The sequence below is a fragment of the Tachypleus tridentatus genome, chromosome 7, assembly GCF_004210375.1.
Source record: "Tachypleus tridentatus isolate NWPU-2018 chromosome 7, ASM421037v1, whole genome shotgun sequence".
Taxonomy (NCBI): Eukaryota; Metazoa; Arthropoda; class Merostomata; order Xiphosura; family Limulidae; genus Tachypleus; species Tachypleus tridentatus.
Genome location: NC_134831.1, coordinates 113,776,876 through 113,804,345, shown reverse-complemented (window position 1 = coordinate 113,804,345; position 27,470 = coordinate 113,776,876). Strand labels below are relative to the sequence as shown.

Sequence of the window (27,470 nt, the reverse complement as noted above, 5' to 3'; positions counted from 1 at the left end):
ACAAGTGATTTTAAGCATACTATGACACAATGAAAGTATTACTATACAAATGCCATCTGCTACATAAAATGATGAAGTTTAAATTAGTGATGGCCAAGTTTGGATTTAGTTTTACTTCTAATGAAATATTCATCGAGTGTGATCTAATGGAGTTTACAACAGATGTACAAATTTTGTTATAAAATCCACAAACAAATAATAAATTGTTGTTTTAAGATATATTTAAAATGTACCACTTCAAAATTGTGAAATAAAAAATATTTGTTCAAATTATTTTCAATGAAGAGCCAGACACACACACACACACACACACATATATAAACATAAGGTTGTTATGTTTCTATACCTACCAAGACGGATAGGCTGGGTGGTTTGATAAACACATAACGTGGATTAAGATCTGTCTTCTTTATATTTTTTACACCTTCAATTTCGATATCTAGGATGCAGATCCGATCCTGAGCTTGTATGTTCTTTACTGCCTTTTTACTGTAAAAATATAAAAAACATATTGATTTATTCTTCTAATTAGTGTTCCTGACTCCATCTGAATCTTTCCATGCACAATACCAGATAGAACAAAACTACAAACTATGTTAAAAAATCTAACAATTAGTTTTAAACAATGAACTTGTAAAGAAATAAAAGTAAAACCTGTATGACAACAGAGCAATAAACCAAATATAAACACTCAAAATCGAGATTTAACAAGTTTGAAGTTTCCTTTACTCAACATAAGCATCATAAATACAGATATATCCAAAGTTGGAGTTGTTTGGACTTTGTTTCAAATTTATAGTCAGCATCACAAACATGGATATAACCTTGTCATTGATAGGTATCCAAGCTTTTATTCACTTTTGCTTTGAATTTCTTTTTATAAACTTTTAAAAGTTCAAAGATTTAATCTAGCAGAAATAATGGAAAATGTTGAACATGCTCAAATTACTCCTAAAGACAACATTTCAGATTTGTCTATAAATTAATTTTAATATGTGACTGAGATTCTGTCATTCATGAACAATCTTAGCACAGTCATCACACACTATTAAACCTATTAACAATAAAATACAGGTGAACACACAGACTAGAAACTATGACGGCCACAATTTTACCATAAGTATTTGTTCACAGTTAGTTAGTTAAAAGAAAAGCTGAAATAGAAACATGTTAAAAGATGTGGATAAAGCAAATACTATTGTAACATGGTCTTCACGATGAAGGGTGTCTGCTTGAAATGTTGCACAAAATGAGCTAGAAAAAATTATCCAAGTTGTTCTTTTCACATCTTATGAAACAGCACTCACTCAAGAAATCTCTTTATAACAAGCAAGTAAAACTTGTGGAATTCATGTTCCAAATACTTCAAAACTTTTCAAGGGCAGATTTACCTATAACAGTAGTTTGGGTACAATTATTTTATTCTCTTTTGACAGGAAGACATAACTGCTAAAGTTATGTGACTTAAAATCTAATAGTAATATCCAACCTTGTTCCATACATGTTTCCTGAGAACTCCACAAACTCTATAAACTCTCCATTATTGACAGCTTCTTCCATTTCTTTTCTGTCCACAAAATAGTAATCTGAATGAGAAACATAAATTTATGAGATAAGGAGACTCATAAATTAAAATAAGCACATTGTTCAGGAATAGTTTCTTCTGTTAAGGTATAGAAAGAAAAAAGATTGAAAGTAGAGAGAAATCACACAGTGCACATGTACTAATTACACAATAGACATGTACTAAATACACAATAGAACTGCATTAAATACACAATAGACATGCACTAATTACACAATAGACATGCACTAATTACACAATAGACATGTACTAATTACACAACAAACATGTACTAATTACACAGTACACATGTACTAATTACACAGTACACATGTACTAATTACACAGTACACATGTACTAATTACACAATAGACATGTACTAATTACACAGTACACATGTACTAAATACACAATAGACATGTACTAATTACACAGCACATGTACTAATTACACAACAAACATGCACTAATTACACAGTACACATGTACTAATTACACATCACACGTACTAATTACACAATAGACATGTACTAATTACACATCACACGTACTAATTACACATCACACGTACTAATTACACAATAGACATGTACTAATTACACATCACACGTACTAATTACACAACAAACATGTAATGATTACACAATAGACATGTACTAATTACACAATAGACATGTACTAATTACACAACAAACATGTACTAATTACACAACAAACATGTACTAATTACACAATAGACATGTACTAATTACACAGTACACATGTACTAATTACACAATAGACATGTACTAATTACACAGTACACATGTACTAAATACACAGCACACGTACTAATTACACAACAAACATGCACTAATTACATAGTACACATGTACTAACTACACAACAAACATGTACCAATTACACAGTACACATGTACTAATTACAACAAACATGTACCAATTACACAGTACACATGTACTAATTACACAATAGACATGCACTAATTACACAATAGACATGCACTAATTACACAATAGACATGTACTAATTACACAACAAACATGTACTAATTACACAGTACACATGTACTAATTACACAATAGACGTACTAATTGCACAGTACACATGTACTAATTACATAATAGACACGTACTAATTACACAGTACACGTGTACTAATTACACAACAAACATGTAATGATTACACAATAGACATGTACTAATTACACAATAGACATGTACTAATTACACAACAAACATGTACTAATTACACAACAAACATGTACTAATTACACAACAAACATGTACTAATTACACAATAGACATGTACTAATTACACAGTACACATGTACTAATTACACAATAGACATGTACTAATTACACAGTACACATGTACTAAATACACAGCACACGTACTAATTACACAACAAACATGCACTAATTACATAGTACACATGTACTAACTACACAACAAACATGTACCAATTACACAGTACACATGTACTAATTACACAATAGACATGCACTAATTACACAATAGACATGCACTAATTACACAATAGACATGCACTAATTACACAATAAACATGTACTAATTACACAACAAACATGTACTAATTACACAGTACACATGTACTAATTACACAATAGACGTACTAATTGCACAGTACACATGTACTAATTACATAATAGACACGTACTAATTACACAGTACACATGTACTAATTACACAATAGACATGTACTAATTACACAGTACACATGTACTAATTACACAGTACACATGTACTAATTACACAACAAACATGTACTAATTACACAACAAACATGTACTAATTACACAGTACACATGTACTAATTACACAATAGACATGTACTAATTCACACAGCAATAATACGTACTAAATACACAATAGACATGTAATTAATTACACACAGTACAGCAATATGTACTAAATACACAATAGACATGTACCTAATTACACATCACACGCATTCAATTACACAACAAACATGTAATAATTACTAACAATAGACATGTACTAATTACACAGCACACATGTACTAATTACACAATAACAGACATGTACTAATTACACAACAAACATGTAATTAATTACACAATAGACATGTAACTAATTCACACAGTACACATGTGTACTTATTACACAATAGACATGTACTAATTACACAGTACACATGTACTAAATACACAATAGACATAAAAATTAATGCACAATAACAGACATGTACTAATTCACAACAATGTTAACACGCATTCAATTACACAAACAAACATGCACTAATTACACAGTGCAATAACATGTACTAATTACACACAGTACACATGTAATTAATTACACAATAGACGTACTAATCACATAAACAAACAAACATGTACTAATTACACAACAAACATGTACAATTAACACACAATAGACATGTACTAATTACACAGCACACATGTAATTTATTACACAATAGAGACACAATTGCTAATTACACAATAGACATGTAATTAATTCATTACACAGTACAATACGTAACCAAATACACAATAGACATGTACTAATTAATTACACAGCAACACGTACTAATTACACAACAAACATGCACTAATTACACAGTACACATGTACTAACTACACAACAAGCATGTACCAATTACACAGTACACATGTACTAATTACAACAAACATGTACCAATTACACAATAGACATGTACTAATTACACAATAGACATGCACTAATTACACAATAGACATGCACTAATTACACAACAAACATGTACTAATTACACAGTACACATGTACTAATTACACAACAAACATGTACCAATTACACAGTACACATGTACCAATTACACAATAGACATGTACTAATTACACAATAGACATGCACTAATTACACAATAGACATGCACTAATTACACAATAGACATGCACTAATTACACAATAGACATGTACTAATTACACAACAAACATGTACTAATTACACAGTACACTTGTACTAATTACACAATAGACATGTACTAATTACACAGTACACATGTACTAATAACACAATAGACAAGTACTAATTACATAATAGACGTACTAATTGCACAGTACACATGTACTAATTACATAATAGACATGTACTAATTACATAATAGACACGTACTAATTACACAACAGACATGTACTAATTACACAGTACACATGTACTAATTACACAATAGACATGTACTAATTACACAGTACACATGTACTAATTACACAATAGACATGTACTAATTACACAGTACACATGTACTAAATACACAACAGACATGTACTAATTACACAGCACATGTACTAATTACACAACAAACATGCACTAATTACACAGTACACATGTACCAATTACACAACAAACATGTACCAATTACACAGTACACATGTACTAATTACACAACAAACATGTACCAATTGCACAATAGACATGTACTAATTACACAGTACACATGTACTAATTACACAGTACACATGTACTAAATACACAATAGACATGTACTAATTACTAACAGCACAACGCATTCAATTACATTAACAAACAAACATGCACTAATTACACAGTACACATGTATTAATTACACAGTACACATGTACTAATTACAAAATAGACATGTACTAATTGCACAGTACACATGTACTAATTATACAATAGACATGTACTAATTACACAGTACACTTGTACTAATTACACAATAGACATGTACTAATTACACAGTAGACATGTACTAATTACACAGTACACATGTACTAATTACACAATAGACAAGTACTAATTACATAATAGACGTACTAATTGCACAGTACACATGTACTAATTACATAATAGACACGTACTAATTACACAACAGACATGTACTGATTACACAATAGACATGTACTGATTACACAATAGACATGTACTAATTACACAATAGACATGTACTAATTACACAGTACACATGTACTAATTACACAGTACACATGTATTAATTACACAATAGACACGTACTAATTACACAACAGACATGTACTGATTACACAATAGACATGTACTGATTACACAATAGACATGTACTAATTACACAGTACACATGTACTAATTACACAACAGACATGTACTAATTACACAGTACACATGTACTAATTACACAATAGACATGTACTAATTACACAATAGACATGTACTAATTACACAATAGACATGTACTAATTGCACAGTACACATGTACTAATTGCACAGTACACATGTACTAATTACACAGTACACATGTATTAATTACACAGTACACATGTACTAATTACACAATAGACATGTACTAAATTTCAACTCCTGCACATTGTACTAAAAGAAACAATGTCACTTGAAGATAAAAAATATTTTCATATTGTTTGGGTCCAGTTTTTATATGGACTAGTCCAAGTTAACCACTGAAGATGTTGTTATAATCCTGTAATAAATGTTCTTTCTTGTATCTAGTTCTTCACAGTAAGTGTTTATTGTCAGAGTGATTTCAAATAATTTTTCTATAATTCATTTAGTTTTCTATGTTTAGTTTGACACTTAATAAGTTATCTATGATTTCTGATTTGCTAATAGATCACATTGTCTAACTTACTGTTACTTTTGTTATACTGTTACCTCATAAAAACAACCTTTTGTACACTTCTTATTGCACATTTTATACATAACAAATACAGCATCAGTACATCAGTATTGCATTTGAAAATACATCCTTTATAATAATACTATCATTTTAAAATTCTCTCACTATGAATGATCTAGTTAAAATATCTTTTAGAGGAAAGAGGGTTTCAAATAACTTGTCCTTCACATGGTATAGTTTGAACAATTTCTGTCCTGACCGATTTGATGAACAAAAATAATTCTTGAACACAGTTAAAATAAGACACGAGCCACAGAGAATGCTATTTGATCACTTTTGGTTTATCGTCTTTGCATCTTTATGTTCTGTATGGATTAATTTTCACTATCTCCTAGGCTACCTGTATATTACTAATGTAAGAATTTTCAACTATAATAACAAATATTACCTCAAAGTCACTCAGTACGAAAAATTAAAACAACTTTCTAAAGTCTGGATAACATTTATAAATTCAGTTATTAATATTTTGTAATTTTAAGTAAGAAATGTTCTGTAAAACAATTCAGTGGCCATTACCAGTTGGTTTTCATGTAGTTCTACCATTACCAGTTGGTCTTCATGTAATTATACCATTACTAGTTGGTTTTCATGTAGTTATACCATTACCAGTTGGTCTTCATGTAGTTATACCATTACCAGTTGGTCTTCATGTAGTTATACCATTACCAGTTGGTTTTCATGTAGTTATACCATTACCAGTTGGTTTTCATGTAGTTATACCATTACCAGTTGGTTTTCATGTAGTTATACCATTACCAGTTGGTTTTCATGTAGTTATACCTGCTATAGTCAATTACTTCACCACATGTAGTTCTAGTTGCTGTAGTTACCTTTTAACCACATTTAAGTCTAGCTGCTGAAGTTAAGTATTTCATGAGATAAAGATGCTAAAGCTAACCATACCACTTACACCAAATAATCAGTTTTACTGAAGCATTTCTGGGGATTCCAAATACTTCAAGTATTGAGAAAATGTATACATTTAGGAAATGTGTGATGCATGCTTAATAAAGACATAAAAATTATATAATGATGACTGACCAAGAAAAGAAACATGCTGAGAAAAGTTTTGTTTATACTATCTATAAATGACAGTACTGAGGTTACAAGGAAGGTTATGGACCCCTCATTAGAGAGAATGGTAATTAGTTTTGTTTACACTATCTATAAATGACACTACTGAGGTTACAAGGAAGGTTATGAAACCCTCATTAGAGAGAATGGTAATTAGTTTTGTTTACACTATCTATAAATGTCACTACTGAGGTTACAAGGAAGGTTATGAAACCCTCATTAGAGAGAATGGTAATTAGTTTTGTTTACACTATCTATAAATGACACTACTGAGGTTACAAGGAAGGTTATGAAACCCTCATTAGAGAGAATGGTAATTAGTTTTGTTTACACTATCTATAAATGACACTACTGAGGTTACAAGGAAGGTTATGAAACCCTCATTAGAGAGAATGGTAATTAAATCCTCATCTACCAACTGATGTTACCATAGCAGTGAGAAAGCTGTGAAAGATGTTTAAATTATCTCACAGACAGTTAACTAAAAAAGAGTCAAAACTCTGATGTGGTATCCATATCAAACATGTATTTAATGATACAAGTAAAAAGGCTGCCAATTTACAGACTCTATCTATAGCCAATAGTTATGTGGTTCTGGTTCTGAGAATTATGGAGAGATTGAAGAAAACAGCCAATTAAGTGTGATATCTACTTGTGAATAGCTGTATACACTACTGTAAGAATACCAATAATATTTAGTATAAAAACATTTGTTTGAGAGTTCTCCACGCCAGCTATTGAAGATGGACAGCCTGCACAAGACAGTCTCCAAGGCCCACAAGTAGCAGAAGAATAAACCATGTCTACGATCATGATGGATTTCATGTTTAAGCTTGCTATAGGTTAATTATTGCCATCTCTCCTTGAATCATGTAACACAATTAGGACTGACAATACAATGTTAAGATACGATTGAACTGATACTGACTAATGTGTTAACAAATAACTTACTGGTGGTGTTAAGTGATTTAACACCTGATGGGGGCAGTTGTCAGTTCCAGTTGAGAGTTTGAAAGTTCTGATACTGATTTATTCCACAATATTTTAGTCTGTATGTAACAGAAAATCTTCATTGAGTATATTAAAAGTGTTTCTGTATTAAACCTTAAAATCAGAGCCTCTTCTCTGACCATGAACTATCTTGAGTTTGTGACTTGCATGCTCCACTAACCTCTGCATTCTTGAGCTTAATATAAATAAATTGTGAGCAGTAGTAACAGTCGAAACTCCAATGACGAGCCTTCACACTTTCATGTCACATTAAAGCATGGAAAGTGCTTAACTGTGATGGTAAACATTAACTATTTTTTGAATCAATACATTTAAGTTACATACTTTATATTATATTAACACTGAATAAAACTTTTGGAAAATGTTTAAAAAGATAAAAGCATCTAACATATATAAACCAAAACTTACACGTCAACACTGAAATATATTCAATTAATATCAATTACATATACTATTAGTCTAATATCAATAAAACAATTTCACACAATAACTTCAAAATTACAATAATTTACCTTTTCCATGTACTTCACCATTTCTTGGCTTTCGAGTTGTGTCTGGAAGAAAAACAAATGTAGTGTGACTATGTGTCAACTTGATATTGTATACTAAAATTATCATAAGATTTAAATGTACTTATTATATTAATGAATTATCTTCAAACATAATGAAAAGAACGAATAGTATGTACACTACACCACGTGAGACCTGTAAAACCAGTCAGGCTACCACACGGTGCACTACACCACGTGAGACCTGTAAAACCAGTCAAGCTACCACAAGGTGCACTACACCACGCGAGACCTGTAAAACCAGTCAAGCTACCACAAGGTGCACTACACCACGCGGAGACCTGTAAAACCAGTCAAGCTACCACAAGGTGCACTACACCACGTGAGACCTGTAAAACCAGTCAAGCTACCACAAGGTGCACTACACCACGTGAGACCTGTAAAACCAGTCAAGCTACCACAAGGTGCACTACACCACGCGAGACCTGTAAAACCAGTCAAGCTACCACAAGGTGCACTACACCACGTGAGACCTGTAAAACCAGTCAAGCTACCACAAGGTGCACTACACCACGTGAGACCTGTAAAACCAGTCAAGCTACCACAAGGTGCACTACACCACGTGAGACCTGTAAAACCAGTCAGGCTACCACAAGGTGCACCACACCACGTGAGACCTGTAAAACCAGTCAGGCTACCACAAGGTGCACTACACCACGTGAGACCCGTAAAACCAGTCAGGCTACCACAAGGTGCACTACACCACGTGAGACCTGTAAAACCAGTCAAGCTACCACAAGGTGCACTACACCACATGAGACCTGTAAAACCAGTTAGGCTACCACAAGGTGCACTACACCACGTGAGACCTGTAAAACCAGTCAAGCTACCACAAGGTGCAGTACACCATGCGAAATCTGTAAAACCAGTCAAGTTACCACACAGTGCACTACACCATGCGAGACCTGTAAAACCAGTCAGGCTACCACAAGGTGCACTACACCATGTGAGACCTGTAAAACCAGTCAAGCTACCACAAGGTGCACTACACCACGTGAGACCTGTAAAACCAGTCAGGCTACCACAAGGTGCACTACACCACCATAAATGTTACTGTTTTACATCATTCTTTTGTGTTGAATAATTATATTCTGAATTATATGGATTTTGGGTCGTATGGATCTATGACTGGGAGTTTGAGTACCAACGTAAGATAAATCAATTTAAAAAGAGCTGTACAAAGCTAACAGAGAAATAAATGATGTAAAATGTAAAAAACAAATTATAATTTATCTAGGATTCAGAAAAACTTCATTCTATCACTAAACCACCATAAAGTAATATTAAATACAAATAAACAAACAACAAAATGTACAACAAATTTCAAAATCATTTTTAACAGTTATTAATTGATACATGAACATATGGTTTAATAAAGGAAGAGGGTTAATCTTATTTACTTAAAACTGTATCTAAAGAATAGTGTGGATTTCATATGAAACAAGTTTTGAAACTGATTAGGGACAGACACAGTTTGAAAACTGAGAGTTCTAGCACTAGAAGCAGAGATATTATAAACAATGTTTTCTAAAACCAACAGAGATGAAAAATATTTCATGTGATTTTAACTGTTTCAATGTAAGAGAAACTGATCAATACAATGTTGATCACTGACTTGAGAAGACTTGTTTGTCTAGATGTCTTCTCATTGGTCAGAGAAAAACTGATCAATACAATGTTGATCACTGACTTGAGAAGACTTGTTTGTCTAGATGTCTTCTCATTGGTCAGAGAAAAACTGATCAATACAATGTTGATCACTGACTTGAGAAGACTTGTTTGTCTAGATGTCTTCTCATTGGTCAGAGAAAAACTGATCAATGTAATGTTGATCACTGACTTGAGAAGACTTGTTTGTCTAGATGTCTTCTTATTGGTCAAAATTTAAAAAGCCACATAAAAAATCATGCTGAATTCTTTGAATAAATTTTATTTTAAAGCTGAACAATCAAAGCAACATTTACATGGTTTTACATGTATCTCGGGAAACTGGAGATGAAACAGCCTTAAGTGTCAAATTCTGAAATAATTAAAACAAGTTTGTAACTATTGTGTAATGATTACAAGTCCAAGTAGACATCCCGTTGTTTAATAATCATGCTGATTAAAAACTATAATTCATCTTTAAAGGAGCAGTGAGTGACAACTCATGATAATTGTTGACTGCCTTACAAAGAAACTGCTTCATAGTTGAATTAACCCTTTTGTGACAGGTGTCAAAGGTCATGTCAACATGTTTGTTGACTTGCATTCAAAATGTTATTGAACTATTTTATGAATTATCTCAATAAGTTTGGAATCAAACTGTAGATTATATTTCAACCTTTAATATTATGTGTAAGTTAATTTCTTAATTTGAAGTGTTAAAAGAACACACCTAAATGTAGATTTTACTGTGTCATGTGGTATTTTGAATGCAGCACTGGTTAAAATTAGATGTCTGTGATGCCAAAATACTAAGTCTGTGGTTTTGTACAAATTAGGAACTCAAACTACTGATATTACCATGTTAGAATATAAAATAATAACCTTATACATTTTTATTTTACTGAGATATGGCTTATATAGTGAATCAAACAAAGTGGTCCTGCTCATCTCTTCCCCTTTTTGTAAACAGTCCCTTATTTTCTCTTATTACGGTGTGTACGTGTGAATAACCAATTAACATCACAGAATGTCTCCTAGTGGCTTTCTCAGCCATTTTAATCTGTGAAAAGGGTTCCACATTCTTTTGGACCAAGATTTCAAGAGGGTATGTTGGTAGGTTGTGTTGCTCAAAGTTTCATATTTTTTAAAATCTAATACGTCTTAGTTACTAAGCTTAATAAATTAATAGTGTAATTCTACGGTATCAGTGTAGTTATATATGATTTTTTGGTTATTTAGCTGTATATGTAAAACCTAAAAATAATTTTGTTTGATATCCTCCATGTGCAAAATTTTAAAAGGTTTAGCAACCCATGTCCATATATATAATTATTTAGTGTTATGTGACTTAAGATACTTTGAATTTTTCTGTTATAATATATAAGTAGTCATTCTTACACAAAATAAGCATAATTTATATTTCCTAATTTTTTTTATGGTTACAAGGTTGGTCAAATAACAGACCCCACATAGTTAAGATATTAGAAAATAACAAAATATAAAGTCTTACTGAAAACAAACATTGTAAGAATATTTAGGAGGTTTTAGAGATCACACAAATAATATTTGAGATTTTTGGGACGAAGAATAGTTTGTTTGCTTTTACTCATAACATGAAATCACACTGCACTTAGACTAATAAGGAAACAGACTCAATATTTAGTAAAAATATTTCATTACAATATCTGATTTTCTGTATACAAAAACTTATAATCTCTACTATAAAAGTCTACCAAATTTTGTGAAGATACACATGCTGTATCAAAAGTTATAGTGCAAATAGTTAATGTGTGCAAGTGTGTAGACAAACTTGTGTAAATTACACCAAGCCTGTTGTGAGAGAGTTAAAGCTATGTTTCTTTTACTTGTCAAACTGTACAGGTGTGAAAGTCAGACTAATCTGATGTGACTAAATATCAGATCACCCACTTGACAGCTCACCCACAAATACGTAAATCTATATAATAGCACTCTCACTGAATTTACAGTTGGATGACTGAGGTCTACAAACACACAGGAAACCATGAACTTAGCTACTGTTCACAAAGGTCAAGCTGTGGCATATTAAAACTCAATTGCTGTTTACATGAGTGGAAACCATGAACTCAGCAACTACTTACATAGTTAGAAACTATAAACACAGTGACTGTTTACATAGGTCAAAATATGGCATCCATAAGAGTAACTAATGTTTACATCAGTGGAAACCATGAACTAAGTGACTGTTTACATTGATGAAAACCAGAAATAAACTCAGCTAATTTACATAAATATTTGAAATTACAATTCACAAAATTGTTCTGTACAATGTTCTTTGACAAAGTTGTCCTGTATTCACCTTCTAGACTGGCTGAAGAAACTTTTATAGCTTTTTTTTAAAATATAAAATCCATAAAAGTAACACATATAAAAACATAAATTATCAACACTTGTATATAAGAAAAATGTCTGAAATATTCTGAGTTCCAGATTATAGAAAACCTGGATTACATGATGCAAACATTAACTTACGAGAAACGCTAAAACCAAAATAATCTCCAAATTCATCCATCAAATACTTGAGCAGGGTGCTCTTTCCACTACCAGAAGGCCCACATATTACCAAAGGTTGCACAAGTGACATCTGGGTGAACCACTGTATTCCACCTATTTTAAAAAGAGTAAAGTTATAGTTTTCCTACACTGAAAATGTAATTTTCATTGTTACTTACCTCTTCTCGTATATTTAGCTAGTAGTGTTCAGTGCTGCCCTCTATATGAACTTTTTTCTTTATGCATGCCACAAGCCTTCCAATCCTCCTGTTGGAATTGGAAGATTCCAACATGTCTTTCTCACAAATCATTATGCATCACTAATTAATTAATAGGAACATGATATGCTACCATGATGCAAATGGCTCTCTCTACATTCCTCTACTGAGCACTCACTTTGAAGTTTGACTGAAACATAAAGCACCAGAGAAAGTGGAAAGGTGGTAAGTACCTACTGAAAATCATAACTTCCAATATGCTACTTATCTCCTTTCACAATATTAGAATGGTACATTGAGAAGAAGGATGGATCAGTGCAAGGGAGGAACAGAAGCATTCCCCAAAACATTCAAAGGAGAAAGAGATCCAGAGAACAGATGGAGGAAACTGCACCACTTCTGAGCCAGGTACACTCTTCACTCCTATGAATAATTTAGGAAACACAAGAGTAAAAAAATGCAAGGTGCAGAGAAGTTAGGATGTATTTGACCATAATTGGTATGTTAACTGCATCCAAAATCTCCTCTACAGGAAACTAATATGCTGTGAGGGTAGGATGAGGACCATACCATCTTCACCTCCAACCCAAGAACTGGGGGTTAAAATCTGTACCAATACCTGGGAAATACAGAAGAACTGACACCCTAAAGCAGTTCCAAACTAACCACCCATTATTTAGATGATGGACTAAACTTGTATGAGGATTTCAGCAGATTGATTCACTCTAATCCAAAAACCTCCTTTACAGGGAGCTGACATCTCATGAGGTTAAGATGAGGACACCCAATCAAAGGGATGAACTGCACGTGCAATTGCTCAACCCCAGGCATAATGGAACATGTAACAGTATGTGTAAAGGAACAGTGTATGGAGGCCACATCATCCAGTTTGTAAATGGATCAACTCCAGTGAAAGCATAAATGGTACCAGAAGGCCACATCCACCTTTAACAGAACAGATCAGCACCAGTGAATACCATGCCACACCTACACCAGCAGAGCATGACTGCTTTCCTCTGGACTGATTGGGTAGATCCAACTATTTTAGTGGCAACCATTCAGGAGGAAACCTCCATGGTCCATCACCCCAGCAGTTTGTAATTGGAAGGTGGTAACGACTCTAGTGCTCCACTCAAGGAAGTGTGTTGGAGAATCCAGAGTACTGTAAACACTGCAATGGGTGACCATGAAACCCTATTTTGAAATACAAAGCTTACTGAGTTCTTCACTCAAGATATGATATGAATGAGCAGCTATCTTATTTTGCTGTACCAATGCCATCTATGGATGGTACAATCCAGAACAGACATGTTCGTGAAGCAGTTATCGTAAGGTACAAAACCCATCTCTACAGCAACTGTGCAGTCAACATGGCCAGACAGTGTGAATTTTGTTGTTAAAGAACATTTGACCAGGTACCACTTACGACAGAGTGGGGTCCAAGAAACAAAATTGAAACAAGGGACCTGTAAGAACAGAAAACATAAATAAAGACTTATCCAGTGTAATAGCTACACTACAGTGTGAAGTATAACTGCAGGCAGTTGGTGATACCCAAAGGAGGCAGAAACCTCAGTAAGATGGAGGCAATAGAAAATGAATTTTGGCATTGAGGTCAACAGGCCTGATCTCAGAATCTCCTTCAAACATCAAATGAGATGAGAAACAAGGGAAAAAGTGAAAAGACAGATTGGATGCGAGGTAAATTTGAAGAACATAAGATGGGAATGGGACAAGAAGAATATCCAACAAGAGGAAATCATAAATCCAGCTGAGAATGGTAAAGACAGAAAGATCCCAAGAGGAAGAGGGTAGCCAGGAACAGGAACCCTTAAAGGAAACTGTGTGGGCAATATAATAACAAAAGAACACACACTTGGCATTGAACTTCATCCAGATTGAGATGAGAGTAAAATGAGAAAAAGCAGGAAGGAAAATGGGCAAAATGGAAGAGTTTACTTCAGGTCTGCTGAAGGAAGGAATGATCCTTAGAAAGGAGAAAACATATAGGGCGGTACAGTGTGTGAGGGATAGCTATAGTGATTATACATGACCACTGCCACCCACAGGTCAAGAGGGGAAGGGAATACTCTTTATAGCATAGGTGAAACAAAAACTATGATGTAATGGGCTTACATAGAGGTAATGGAATGTAGTCCAACAGTAATATCCAATCCAGAAGTACCAGATGCAGAGGTGGCACTAACATATCTGGAAAGAATGGAACAAATGAATAAGGATGAGGAAGAAAAGACCCTGTAATAATGAAAAAAGAAGGGAATGAGTTAAAGAAAATAGCACATGGCATGAAAAACCAGAACTCTCTACCATGGACTGGACAAAAGCAAGGCAAGAAGATGGAAAATGTGAAATGCAGGAGGCAGAATTGGTGGCTGTGGTCTACAAAGGAAGTCAGTGAATAAAGGGAGAAGGAGGGATAACAACTATAACTTGAGCAAAGCAAGAAATCATGGCTGATTTGGTCAGTAAGGAGTAATCAGAAGAATCATACATGGAGTGGTATGCATGAAGGGAAGTAATAAAAGAAATCAAGAGAGAGATGAGGATTTACAAAGGACACTCATTTTATCAAATCTTGGTGAAGGCAGCCATAGCCAAAACTAGAAGCTGGGAATAGAAGAGGAAAACAAAGAGGTGATAAAGGTATCAATATGAAGAGTACACCAATTGACCACAAAGCCACAGAAAACAGGGGTATGAAGGGACCATTGTACTGGGTAAGACAATATTCTGCCAGGGTGAAAGCATCCAATACATGACATGCCATCAAATAAAAGTGATTATCATGACCCCAAGAAGAAGATCTAAGGGCAGAAATACAAGGATCTTGACCAACTGGAAAAGGAAAGACTTTGCAAAGTTGATAAATCAGCCCACACACATAGCTTTTAGAAGTAACTGACATTATGACAGGCTTACTCCCAGTCAGATTGAGTGGGATGAAACCAGTCATTCATGTAGAAGAGAAAGTGTAACCCCAGAAAAGAAGATGGAGAGCAAAGGTTTGCACCATCCAACAAAATATGTAAGGTACCAAAGTCAGTCTTAAAGGGAGAGAACAAAATCAGTACACTGCCCTATGACTGACAAACTGAAGATAAGGATAATAATGCTCCAAGATAGGAATATGCAGATAAATATGGAAGATGTCAAACTTAGTCAGTCTGAGACCCACAGAAAAAGCCTATCAAAGAGTAAGTTAGGATTCCATGGTGAACTGAGGGGAATGAACATAGAGAAAAAGAAGTGATGATGAAACCTGAACATAGTTCATGAATCTAAACAGGATATGAACAGACCTGAACATAGTTGAACAGCCTGTGAATCTAAACAGGATATGAACAGACTCCACTGATGAACAGATAAAGAAGTGATGATGGAACCTGAACATAGCCTGTGAATCTAAACAGGATATGAACAGACTCCACTGATGAACAGATAAAGAAGTGATGATGAAACCTGAACATAGTCTGTGAATCTAAACAGGATATGAACAGACTCCACTGATGAACAGATAAAGAAGTGATGATGAAACCTGAACATAGTCTGTGAATCTAAACAGGATATGAACAGACTCCACAGATGAACAGGTGCTGTTTGACAGCCCTCACTGGGTAGGCACTGTAATTGTTGACAGTGTAGTACCATACATCGGCAAAAAAAATAACAAACTGTGGCAGAAAAGAAAGTTCAGGAAACAGAAACTGGTGCCACAATTGGCTTCAATGGGGATAAATGGTTCACCAAAGAAGAAAGGGTGAAGAGTTGTGGGACAGAGGTAACCCTTGAATCTAAAGACATCAGAACTATGTCAAAAACAAACATTGCAAAAACAGGGCTATATGTAAGACTCAAAGACAAAAAGTCAGTAGAATGTGTTGTTGAAAATAATGCATTATTACCCAATGATGAAAGCCAAACAGGATTCTCAGGAAAGGTGTGGGGCAAACTATCGAAATCCTTATACACATGTTCAGGAACAAAAGAGACTGCAGGAAAAAAAAATATGTTGTCCATATAATATTCAAACTGTCACCTGTATCTGTAGCCTGAAGTAAGGTTTCAGATAAACTCAAAGTGATAACATGAACTTTGGAATGCATGCTTGAAATCTTTCAAACAAGGAAAATATGAGAAAATAAATGATTTCAAAATAAAAATGAAGAACACTGGAAATGAAATAAAGTTAAGATAAACCACTTTAAATCTGAACAAATGAGATGAATTCAAGCACTACCAAATCAGAAGTTGGCATTTAGTAAAGGAGTTTAGAGTGAGCCACAAGCATCCATGAGCACGTCATGCTCCTATTGGTTAATTAATTATGCATGACGATTTGCATGAGAAACACTTTGGAATCTTCCAATTCTAACAAAGAGTACTGGGAGGATTGTGGCATGCATAAAGAAAGAATTTTGTATACAAAGGGCAGCATTAATGAGAATAGCTAATCTTATAAGAGGAGATAAGTATCATATCAGAATACAGGTTTAACTTGTTGACTGCCAAGTATTTCAGCTGCAACAATACAACTCTAATGCTTCTTCATTTTGTAACTTTTTTGCGATGCCATTTTGGATGGAAAGTGAAACAATTTGTAAGTAGGTCAAATGCATATATGGTGCTGACATCTAGCGTTGAAGTTAGGTATTATTGAGAATTAATTAACTCATCCATGGCAATGTGTTACTGATCGGCTTGGGCAAGTTATCTAGTCTATGGCACTGAACAGGTTAAATACCACCCTAATGTTAAAATAAATTAAAGTTTTTTTGAACACCTTATTTCACAAAGTTGTCCTGTATTCACTTTCCAGGCTGTCTGGAGAAACTTTTCAATTTTTTATACAAAACATGTAAAATATATATATATAAACATAAATTATCAATACTTATACTTTTCAATTTTTTATACAAAACATGTAAAATATATATATATAAACATAAATTATCAATACTTATACATGAAAGAGATGCTAGTCATTTAGGCCAAAATTAAATTCAGAATATTATTTGAAAGACCAATAAGTGATGTCAGTACAATTCACAAGCGAAGTAATTTTTAAAATATTTTGTTTTATACGTGATAATACTATGTTGCAATTAACCTCAATGTTTACACAGTGAAACAAACTTTTGATAACATTTTTAACACTTGTCATGCTGTACTAAAAGCTATAGACCTCTGTTTCTTACACTAGTTTTAAAGCTACTGTCATATATGAAGACATATGAAAAGCAAGTATGCAATTTATAAATCTTGATGTGGTTTAGTCTCAAGAGGGAAATGTTTGTCTCTGCAGTGTAAACATTTCTTTAGGGTCAAGTGGTTCAAGTTGCATGAAGAGAAGTGATTTTGTATACATCATAAATATTACTTCATTTTCTAAACAGTTATTATGTTTTACTTAGATTTTAACTTTTCTAACAGCTTAAAATCAATAGTATACGGCTTTAATTATACTTGATAATCACTGGATTAATTAGTTAGCCCAGCAATATTATTCTTTTGCCAATAAATAAAAGTACCAGCTTGGCCACAAACCTTCAGATAAATTTACGTATCTTACAAAAATTCAAAAGCAGTTGAACTAACTGCACAAATCAAATTATTGGAAAAATCAATTCCACATTTAAACATTTTCATAACAAAAAGTTATTACATAGAGAAAACATCTACATTATTTAGGCTTCCGAAGTTGAACCTAATAGCTCTATTATTCAAATTTCTTTCATATCAACTTGAATTATTTAGATATTAGTTGCAAGGTTTCAAGTGAAACTTTTTACAGATTAAAAACAGATAAACACTGTTTGTGATGATGAGAAACCCACTAGAAGTAAAAATCTATCTGCTTTGCTAGTAAGTGTTAATACCCATAACTGCTGTCCTGAAATACAGATAAACACTAGTTTTAAACAAAACATTCCCTGTGTTTTAAAAGAAGATCAAATGTGTCATTCTCTCTCTTTTGTTTCTGACAAGACAGCAGTTAAGTCCAATATGTCATTCTCTCTCTTTTGTTTCTGACAGGACAGCAGTTAAGTCCAATATGTCATTCTCTCTCTTTTGTTTCTGACACAACAGCAGTTAAGTCCAATATGTCATTCTCTCTCTTTTGTTTCTGACAGGACAGCAGTTAAGTCCAATATGTCATTCTCTCTCTTTTGTTTCTGACAGGACAGCAGTTAAGTCCAATGTGTCATTCTCTCTCTTTTGTTTCTGACAAGACAGCAGTTAAGTCCAATATGTCATTCTCTCTCTTTTGTTTCTGACAGGACAGCAGTTAAGTCCAATATGTCATTCTCTCTCTTTTGTTTCTGACAAGACAGCAGTTAAGTCCAATATGTCATTCTCTCTCTTTTGTTTCTGACAGAACAGCAGTTAAGTCCAATATGTCATTCTCTCTCTTTTGTTTCTGACAGGACAGCAGTTAAGTCCAATATGTCATTCTCTCTCTTTTGTTTCTGACAGGACAGCAGTTAAGTCCAATATGTCATTCTCTCTCTTTTGTTTCTGACAGGACAGCAGTTAAGTCCAATATGTCATTCTCTCTCTTTTGTTTCTGACAAGACAGCAGTTAAGTCCAATATGTCATTCTCTCTCTTTTGTTTCTGACAGGACAGCAGTTAAGTCCAATATGTCATTCTCTCTCTTTTGTTTCTGACAGGACAGCAGTTAAGTCCAATATGTCATTCTCTCTCTTTTGTTTCTGACACAACAGCAGTTAAGTCCAATATGTCATTCTCTCTCTTTTGTTTCTGACAGGACAGCAGTTAAGTCCAATATGTCATTCTCTCTCTTTTGTTTCTGACAAGACAGCAGTTAAGTCCAATGTGTCATTCTTCTCTTTTTGTTTCTGACAAGACAGCAGTTAAGTCCAATATGTCATTTCTCTCTTTTGTTTCTGACAGGACAGCAGTTAAGTCCAATATGTCATTCTCTCTCTTTTGTTTCTGACAAGACAGCAGTTAAGTCCAATATGTCATTCTCTCTCTTTTGTTTCTGACAGAACAGCAGTTAAGTCCAATATGTCATTCTCTCTCTTTGTTTCTGACAGGACAGCAGTTAAGTCCAATATGTCATTCTCTCTCTTTTGTTTCTGACAAGACAGCAGTTAAGTCCAATATGTCATTCTCTCTCTTTGTTTCTGACAGGACAGCAGTTAAGTCCAATATGTCATTCTCTCTCTTTTGTTTCTGACAAGACAGCAGTTAAGTCCAATATGTCATTCTCTCTCTTTTGTTTCTGACAGGACAGCAGTTAAGTCCAATATGTCATTCTCTCTCTTTTGTTTCTGACAAGACAGCAGTTAAGTCCAATATGTCATTCTCTCTCTTTTGTTTCTGACAGAACAGCAGTTAAGTCCAATTCCAGTAAAACATTTCAGAAAGTGTAACAAAAATTTTTTTTAGATCATTAAGTGAAATATATTATAAAACCAACACAGATACACCACAGGAAATCTTCTAACTATTCAGTTGTTATTTTAAAGATGTTTCTTACCAGACTGACAGAAAGTGTACAGAAGTTGTATACTTAAATGTACATTACATTTCTGATGCCATATACACAAAACATTAGTTAGGAACACTATGCTGTGGACCGATTAGTTATTATGACTATCATGGCTGGAGGAGAGAAACAAAAACCTATTAATGGAGTCCATTTAACCTGGATGCTTGTTATGAGTGTCTCAAGAATTAGTGCTAGGGTGTTTTTTCTTATTTACTTTAGTTATGGTAATTAACAAAAAAGTAAAAATGCTGGTAAAAGTAAACTATTAAATTAACAAATAAGTAAAATATGCTGGTAAGGGTAAACTATTAAATTAACAAATAAGTAAAATATGCTGGTGAGGGTAAACTATTAAATTAACAAATAAGTAAAATATGCTGGTAAGGGTAAACTATTAAATTAACAAATAAGTAAAATATGCTGGTAAGGGTAAACTATTAAATTAACAAATAAGTAAAATATGCTGGTGAGGGTAAACTATTAAATTAACAAATACATAAAATATGCTGGTAAAAGTAAACTATTAAATTAATAAATAAGTAAAATATGCTGGTAAGGGTAAACTATTAAATTAACAAATAAGTAAAATATGCTGGTGAGGGTAAACTATTAAATTAACAAATAAGTAAAATATGCTGGTAAGGGTAAACTATTAAATTAACAAATAAGTAAAATATGCTGGTGAGGGTAAACTATTAAATTAACAAATAAGTAAAATATGCTGGTGAGGGTAAACTATTAAATTAACAAATAAGTAAAATATGCTGGTAAGGGTAAACTATTACATATTTCTAGTTATTTTTGAAGATGCTTAAATATTACAGGATGGTTAAGATTAATTGGTAATTTGATAAATGACCTTCAATTACAGTAAGTAGAAAGTAATGCATGTGATTTATCATAATTCAGATAATGTGTTTAATAGAGACCTGAATTTATACTTTTAAAGGATCTTAGCTCGGTGTTGTATAAATCACTTAAGACATCAGAGCAATGTTCTGTTGCTGAAGGCAGAGTTAATAAAAGTATTACAAAAGAAAATTATATCTTTTGTTAGGACACACCTGGAATACTGCATTTTGACCAAAGAAAGATTACTTATTAGAAATGGTTCAGTAACATTCTCTATCTGTCTGTACTAATAGCATTTTCCAAATGTATTTATTTACTTTTCATATTAGCATAAATTATGACACCAAAATAATTTTCAAAACAAATCAATTACTTTACCAAAACAATATCTGTGATAGTTAGAATCACTATTACAATGTTCCTAATTTTATAAAAGCTCACTTTCAAAATGTGCAAATTGTAAAACATTGTAATAAATCATTTATACGATGATATTGGAATATTAGATCATTATTTTGATGACACTGGATTTACAAAGGAAATATATGAGTGTACATGAAGCCTAAGATAACCTTACCAAACCCACAGAGCTCCCCCCACTAAAAATCCTTCTTTAAAGTTTGTATTAGGAGAGAAAGCCCACTACCAAATTTATGGAAACAGATGTTGTCACCGCAAATCCTTCAACAATTGAAACCTGTAAATTGGAGAATGTCATGATTTCTTGAAATAAACAAAATTATTCACATTAAGATGATTGGTGCCAGTTAGCTGAAAATATGTACGTTTTACTACACTTTGAATACTGCAAAAAAAATGGTACAGGTTGAGTTTGTTTATTTACAATTAAGCACAAAACCACTCAATGGGTGATCTGTGTTTTGCCGACCACAGGTATCAAAACCGGTTTTTAGCAGTCTGAGTCCACAAACGTACCGCTGTACCACTAGTTGGCAGGTACAGATAAGACTGTGAAAGACATGAACCTTGTTGAAAAGCTAACAAACTTAATAAGAAGTTTCAGTATAAGTGGTGGTAAAATATGAGAAAACTCTAATACATATTTCAAAATTTAATATGGTAATTCAGTTTATCTCATCATGTCACAAACAGTAAAATATTTTACGGTGTCATACATAAAGTGACCACAGTTTGAATGTTTACATACGAAAGTGAAGGATATTATATGAGAATAGAGCAAATCGTATGTGTAGTCATATTACAGTTGTACATAATAGACATAATTTCAATAATATGGGAAATTTAAGTTCATTATCTCCCAAAGTGGACCATTTCATGTCACCTAAAGTATCTTGAAGATAGGTATCTCAGAATCAGCACTGTCCTGCTGAAACTGCAGCATCTGGTCACATTAATCGTACACTAAATCTGAGGCATGATAATTTGCTAAACCCATAAATTGGTCAAGTGGAACATAAAGCAAACTGAATTAGGTAACACTGAAATGATAGAGATTAAACCTTTCACTATACATCTTCCTGGACTAGCTTGAATTTTTTTTTCCTTTTTTCAATTATTTTAAATGCATTTAGAGGACTAAACAGCCAAAGTGGACCAATAGCCCCTATATTGTATCAAAATGTTATATTATCCACAGTCAAACTTAAAATGCCAGTACATTACCCTCTAACATTTGTAATATGTTTCTAAAATGGTTTTTTTATCATAATAAAAGGTAAATCAGGAGAAAGAATGAAGGGCAAGTGAAAATATGTGTGGACATTGTATGCTGACTAGTGGAATATGTTAGTAACATCACCCTCCAATTTTGAGGCTTGTTCTCTTTTTAAGGTTCCTGCAAAATCTTGGAAAGTTCCAATTTCATATACTGTGGACTAGAGGCTTGGAAACACGGAATAACAAACTGCTTTAAATTTTCATTTGTTGACTCTCTGTGAAGGAACATACAAGGCCTCTCATCTTGTCAATAAAATTATTATTATATGAATAACCAAGTTTTTAAATGACATCTTTTAAGAAAATGGTTGTGGTCATAACAACTGGAACAGATTTAATAATTTGTTACATAACTGTAATTAATACAGTAAATACTGGTAAAAAAATTCTAATTCAGTGCATCAAAATACTCCAAAATTATTACCATATAATCTACAAAAATCACATATCCGTACATAACATTTTGAAGGCTTCCAAACATTACCAAGTGTTTCTGTTGATTTAAGGGTAATTAATACAGTTTTCTCCGTGAGACTAATATATATTAAGTACTAAAATACTATTTTAAAAAGTGACCTTACATCTTACTTTTAGCTTTAAAGCAAGAATTTGTTTGATCTTTAGCAGAAGAATATTTTAGTTCTTATTGTTACTCATATTTAACTTTAAGAATTTAAGTTTTTTCTTACGTCTTGCAACTTCCGCCAATATACAGTTTCCAGTTAATAAATTTTAAGAGTTGTTCATCTGTTAACGTACGTAGCCGTATTAGTTTAAACTTTGTAGACTTTTGTTTTGTATGAATATGAATGGAAAGGATTGACAGTTGGTTTAGATTAGTTTAGTTTCACGTTTTCAGTATATGTCATCAACCCCATCAGTTAATCTGCTCTTCAAACAGAAGAGATGCGAAATTCCGATATAACAGTTCCATCCTCTTACTCGTATTTAGGTTATATTAATATGTTTACAATAAATTATGGTCTCTATTCACCAAATGTTACCGATTAGTCATAACAAAGTGTAATAACAACACAGAATAATGTGTTTTTTTTTATTCTTACTGAAGTTAAATAACGTGTAAATTATAATTATGTAAATTATAGTAGGAGAATTTTAAAATTGTACGAAACTTACTTTGAAATAAACCCACGTTCTCAGACAGAAAATGCTGTGATATACGCTAATCTCTGATTGGCTCATAAACCTTTTTTTAAAGCTATGCAACGAGTTGTTTTTTTTCTTTACATCTGTACAAAACTATCAAAGGTTAATTTAATAATTATTACTAACAACCAATAGCTGTTACGTAACAAGAAAAAGTACCATTATAACAAAAAACAAATTGAACTGTAAATGTACCGTTGATACCTTGTAATTTTCATTTCCTCGAGCTGTCTCATCGGATTAAACCGAAAAAGAAAATGATAATTTAAATCTTAACAGAAGCTTATGTGCACATGGATTAAAATGCCACTCAAAAAAAAAAAACCTGTAGCCTAAAGGTAGCTACGGAAAAATATGACCCACTGATCATATAGAGTCAGATTTATGAATAACTTTTATCATGCAAAACTAGTTTTGTTCACTGCATTCTCAATGTTATGGCGTGGCATTTGCTAGACATTATCCAGTTCACCAAAAGAAATAAAACAACTATCTGTCTCATAATGTAACGAACTATCTTTCATCTAATAAAATGCAAACAAATAGTGAATCCATGCTACAGAAGTTTCCTTTTCCGAGAGAACTGACTCATGTAAGGTTAAATATTTGAAAAGATTAAAATGATGTGACGGTGTATTCTACACTTTTCAGGGTTTGTCAAGAGACTTAAAAAGGCTTTATTTAAAAATCAGAAAAGCTGTCAACTGAAAATGAAAAAGATAAGCTATTTATCATAGCAGTCTACGATCACAGAGAACAGAAATGAATAATTATTAATAATCAATCATAGACCGTTAACAATCACGACTCGCGGAAAATAATAAAATAAATTAACATCATGACCAACAAAAATTGAAACATTAAATTAACTAAGAGTTACGGAATATTACCCTTCCTCCATTTTTTCCGATAGATTTCAGTATTCCTGTTGAACACTAACCACACTATATATATATGTAAAAACGGCTGGTATGGATTGAGAACATTTTGTGTAAAGGAGCGAACAACGTTTCGACCTTCTTTGGTCTTCGTCAGATTCTTTGCTCCTCTACATAAAATTTTCTCGACCCATACGAGCCGTTTTTACATATATATTTTTCTCTACAAGTGGGTTTTCTCGTCATCACGGACTAACCACACTATATCTAAGAGCAATTTGAAATAGTGTTCTAAGTTATATTTTAATATTGTGATTTATTACCTAGAGGTCGTGGATTATCCATTATAGTAAGAGTCCCCAAGACTTTGTCTTCTCACCACTTCTTTATATTATTTTTGTTAATGCCATCTTCTTTTCGAACCTAACACCATATTTCTCACAGTGTGCCGACAATATTTCTGTTTGAATGACTTAGCAAAACTCTCTATATTAACGACTAGTAGAATCCAAGAATCCCTTAAACTATAGCTAACTGGTGTAATAACTGGAAGATAATTCTTAACCTACTTAAGACGACAGGAACTATATTCCAACATAGCCTTACAAACACTTTAAGAAACGTTAAAATAATTAAAATCAGATTAATTGATAAATAAAACTATGCTATACAGCCAATTTTCTAGATATAACATTTGAACGCCATCTTACATGAACTGAACATTTCAAGCGCGTACAGAAATCTATCAGCAAACGTACTGCACACTTAAGGCTAATTGCTAGAAGAAACAAAGGTTGTATATCCTAGTAAATAATAAAAATCTACTCAGTCTATATACGTACCCTAATCAAGCATGAGTGCCAAGTCGCTTTCAATATGCCCAGCAGAATTAAATACGAGCTACAAATACAACAAAACTGAGTTATTAAACTAGATTTGAGGCTCCAAAATTTACCCTAAGTAGTTGCTTACATAAATCAGGCAATACAAAAACAATAAATGATAAATTAACATCTTTATCATTCCAATATTATAATAAAGCAGAAAATAGTAACCCCTAACTGCTACCCTTTGAACCATGACAAGGCATCAAACAAAGCAATGTCTCCCATACAATGAATATTTAACCATGAAAGAAACTCAGCAATACTACTAAGTTTTACTAATCCATTTATGTTTGTTTCATTTTAAGCTCTGGGCACAGAACAGGTGGATTATTCTGAGCCTCTCCTATGAAAGTGGGTTTTCTCGGGGATCTCTCATTTCCCCTCAACATCAAATTTCCCAGCACTCTTAGATTCTATGATCCCAGCCATGGCATTTGAATTAAAGATCCTAGTCACTAGATGACCCTGTAAATGGAGTGTCTTGTTGGGATACGCTATGTCGAACAGTGTTGTCTTACTTCTTCTCTTCAACGTTGTCATCATCCTAATCATCATAGCCATTACTGGCCTTGGTCTCCACTCTATCCCATAATTCTTACACCAGACAATCGCCAAGACTCTCTGTCAATAAATACCAACTATCTCTAAAACTTCTTTCAATCTCACGATTTAGCCAAAATTCTTCCTTTACGCAAGCGTGGAAAAGAGGCATAACAATATCCCTGAACACCCAAGTTTAGGAAAGTGCATGCTCTTTCCTTTAAAACTAAATACCTGCCTCGATTTGTGCGTGTGTGTGTGTAAAATGATAGAGAGTAAATTTATCAGTGTGTTAGCTATCGCAATTACTCTTTATAACTAATTTTATTGGTTTTACGGTAATAAACATAAGTTATATGTAACGTAGGCCTAAAGTAATTTATACCAGCGTACAAGTATTCAAGGTTATAGATACCTCAAATGAAAAAAGAAAAGTAAATTACTATTGTTACACTCACCGGACATTGTATTATCTTCACCTGATAATCTAAAAGAAGTCTTCAACGAAATAACCATGTTACTACGATAGTAATTATTTTAGTAACTTTTAGCAAGATGGTGTTAACATGTCTTTCCAGGTCTATGCTGTATACCTTCGGATCTCTCATTTTTGTTGTTTACAAAAACATTTTTTAA

The 27,470-nt window shown here is 33.1% G+C and overlaps 1 protein-coding gene across 6 annotated transcripts in view; it reads right to left on the bottom strand.

Moving 5' to 3' along the window:
- Window positions 1–27,455, bottom strand: part of LOC143256429 (guanylate kinase-like) — a 36,378-nt gene extending 8,923 nt beyond the window's left edge. The window contains exons 1-5 of one of the 6 annotated variants that reach the window (XM_076513653.1): window positions 27,293–27,455; window positions 13,035–13,169; window positions 8,820–8,861; window positions 1,502–1,586; window positions 351–489 (exon numbers count right to left, since the gene is read on the bottom strand). In XM_076513653.1, coding sequence (XP_076369768.1) covers window positions 351–489; window positions 1,502–1,586; window positions 8,820–8,861; window positions 13,035–13,169; window positions 27,293–27,350 — 459 coding nt within the window. In that variant the 5' untranslated portion in view covers window positions 27,351–27,455. Of the gene's footprint in view, window positions 1–350; window positions 490–1,489; window positions 1,587–8,819; window positions 8,862–13,034; window positions 13,170–24,051; window positions 24,299–24,499; window positions 24,644–24,733; window positions 24,861–27,292 lie in introns of those variants that run through there. The other 5 variants (XM_076513652.1, XM_076513657.1, XM_076513658.1 and 2 more) reach the window with 5 other exon arrangements.
- Between the last annotated feature and the right edge of the window lie 15 nt (window positions 27,456–27,470).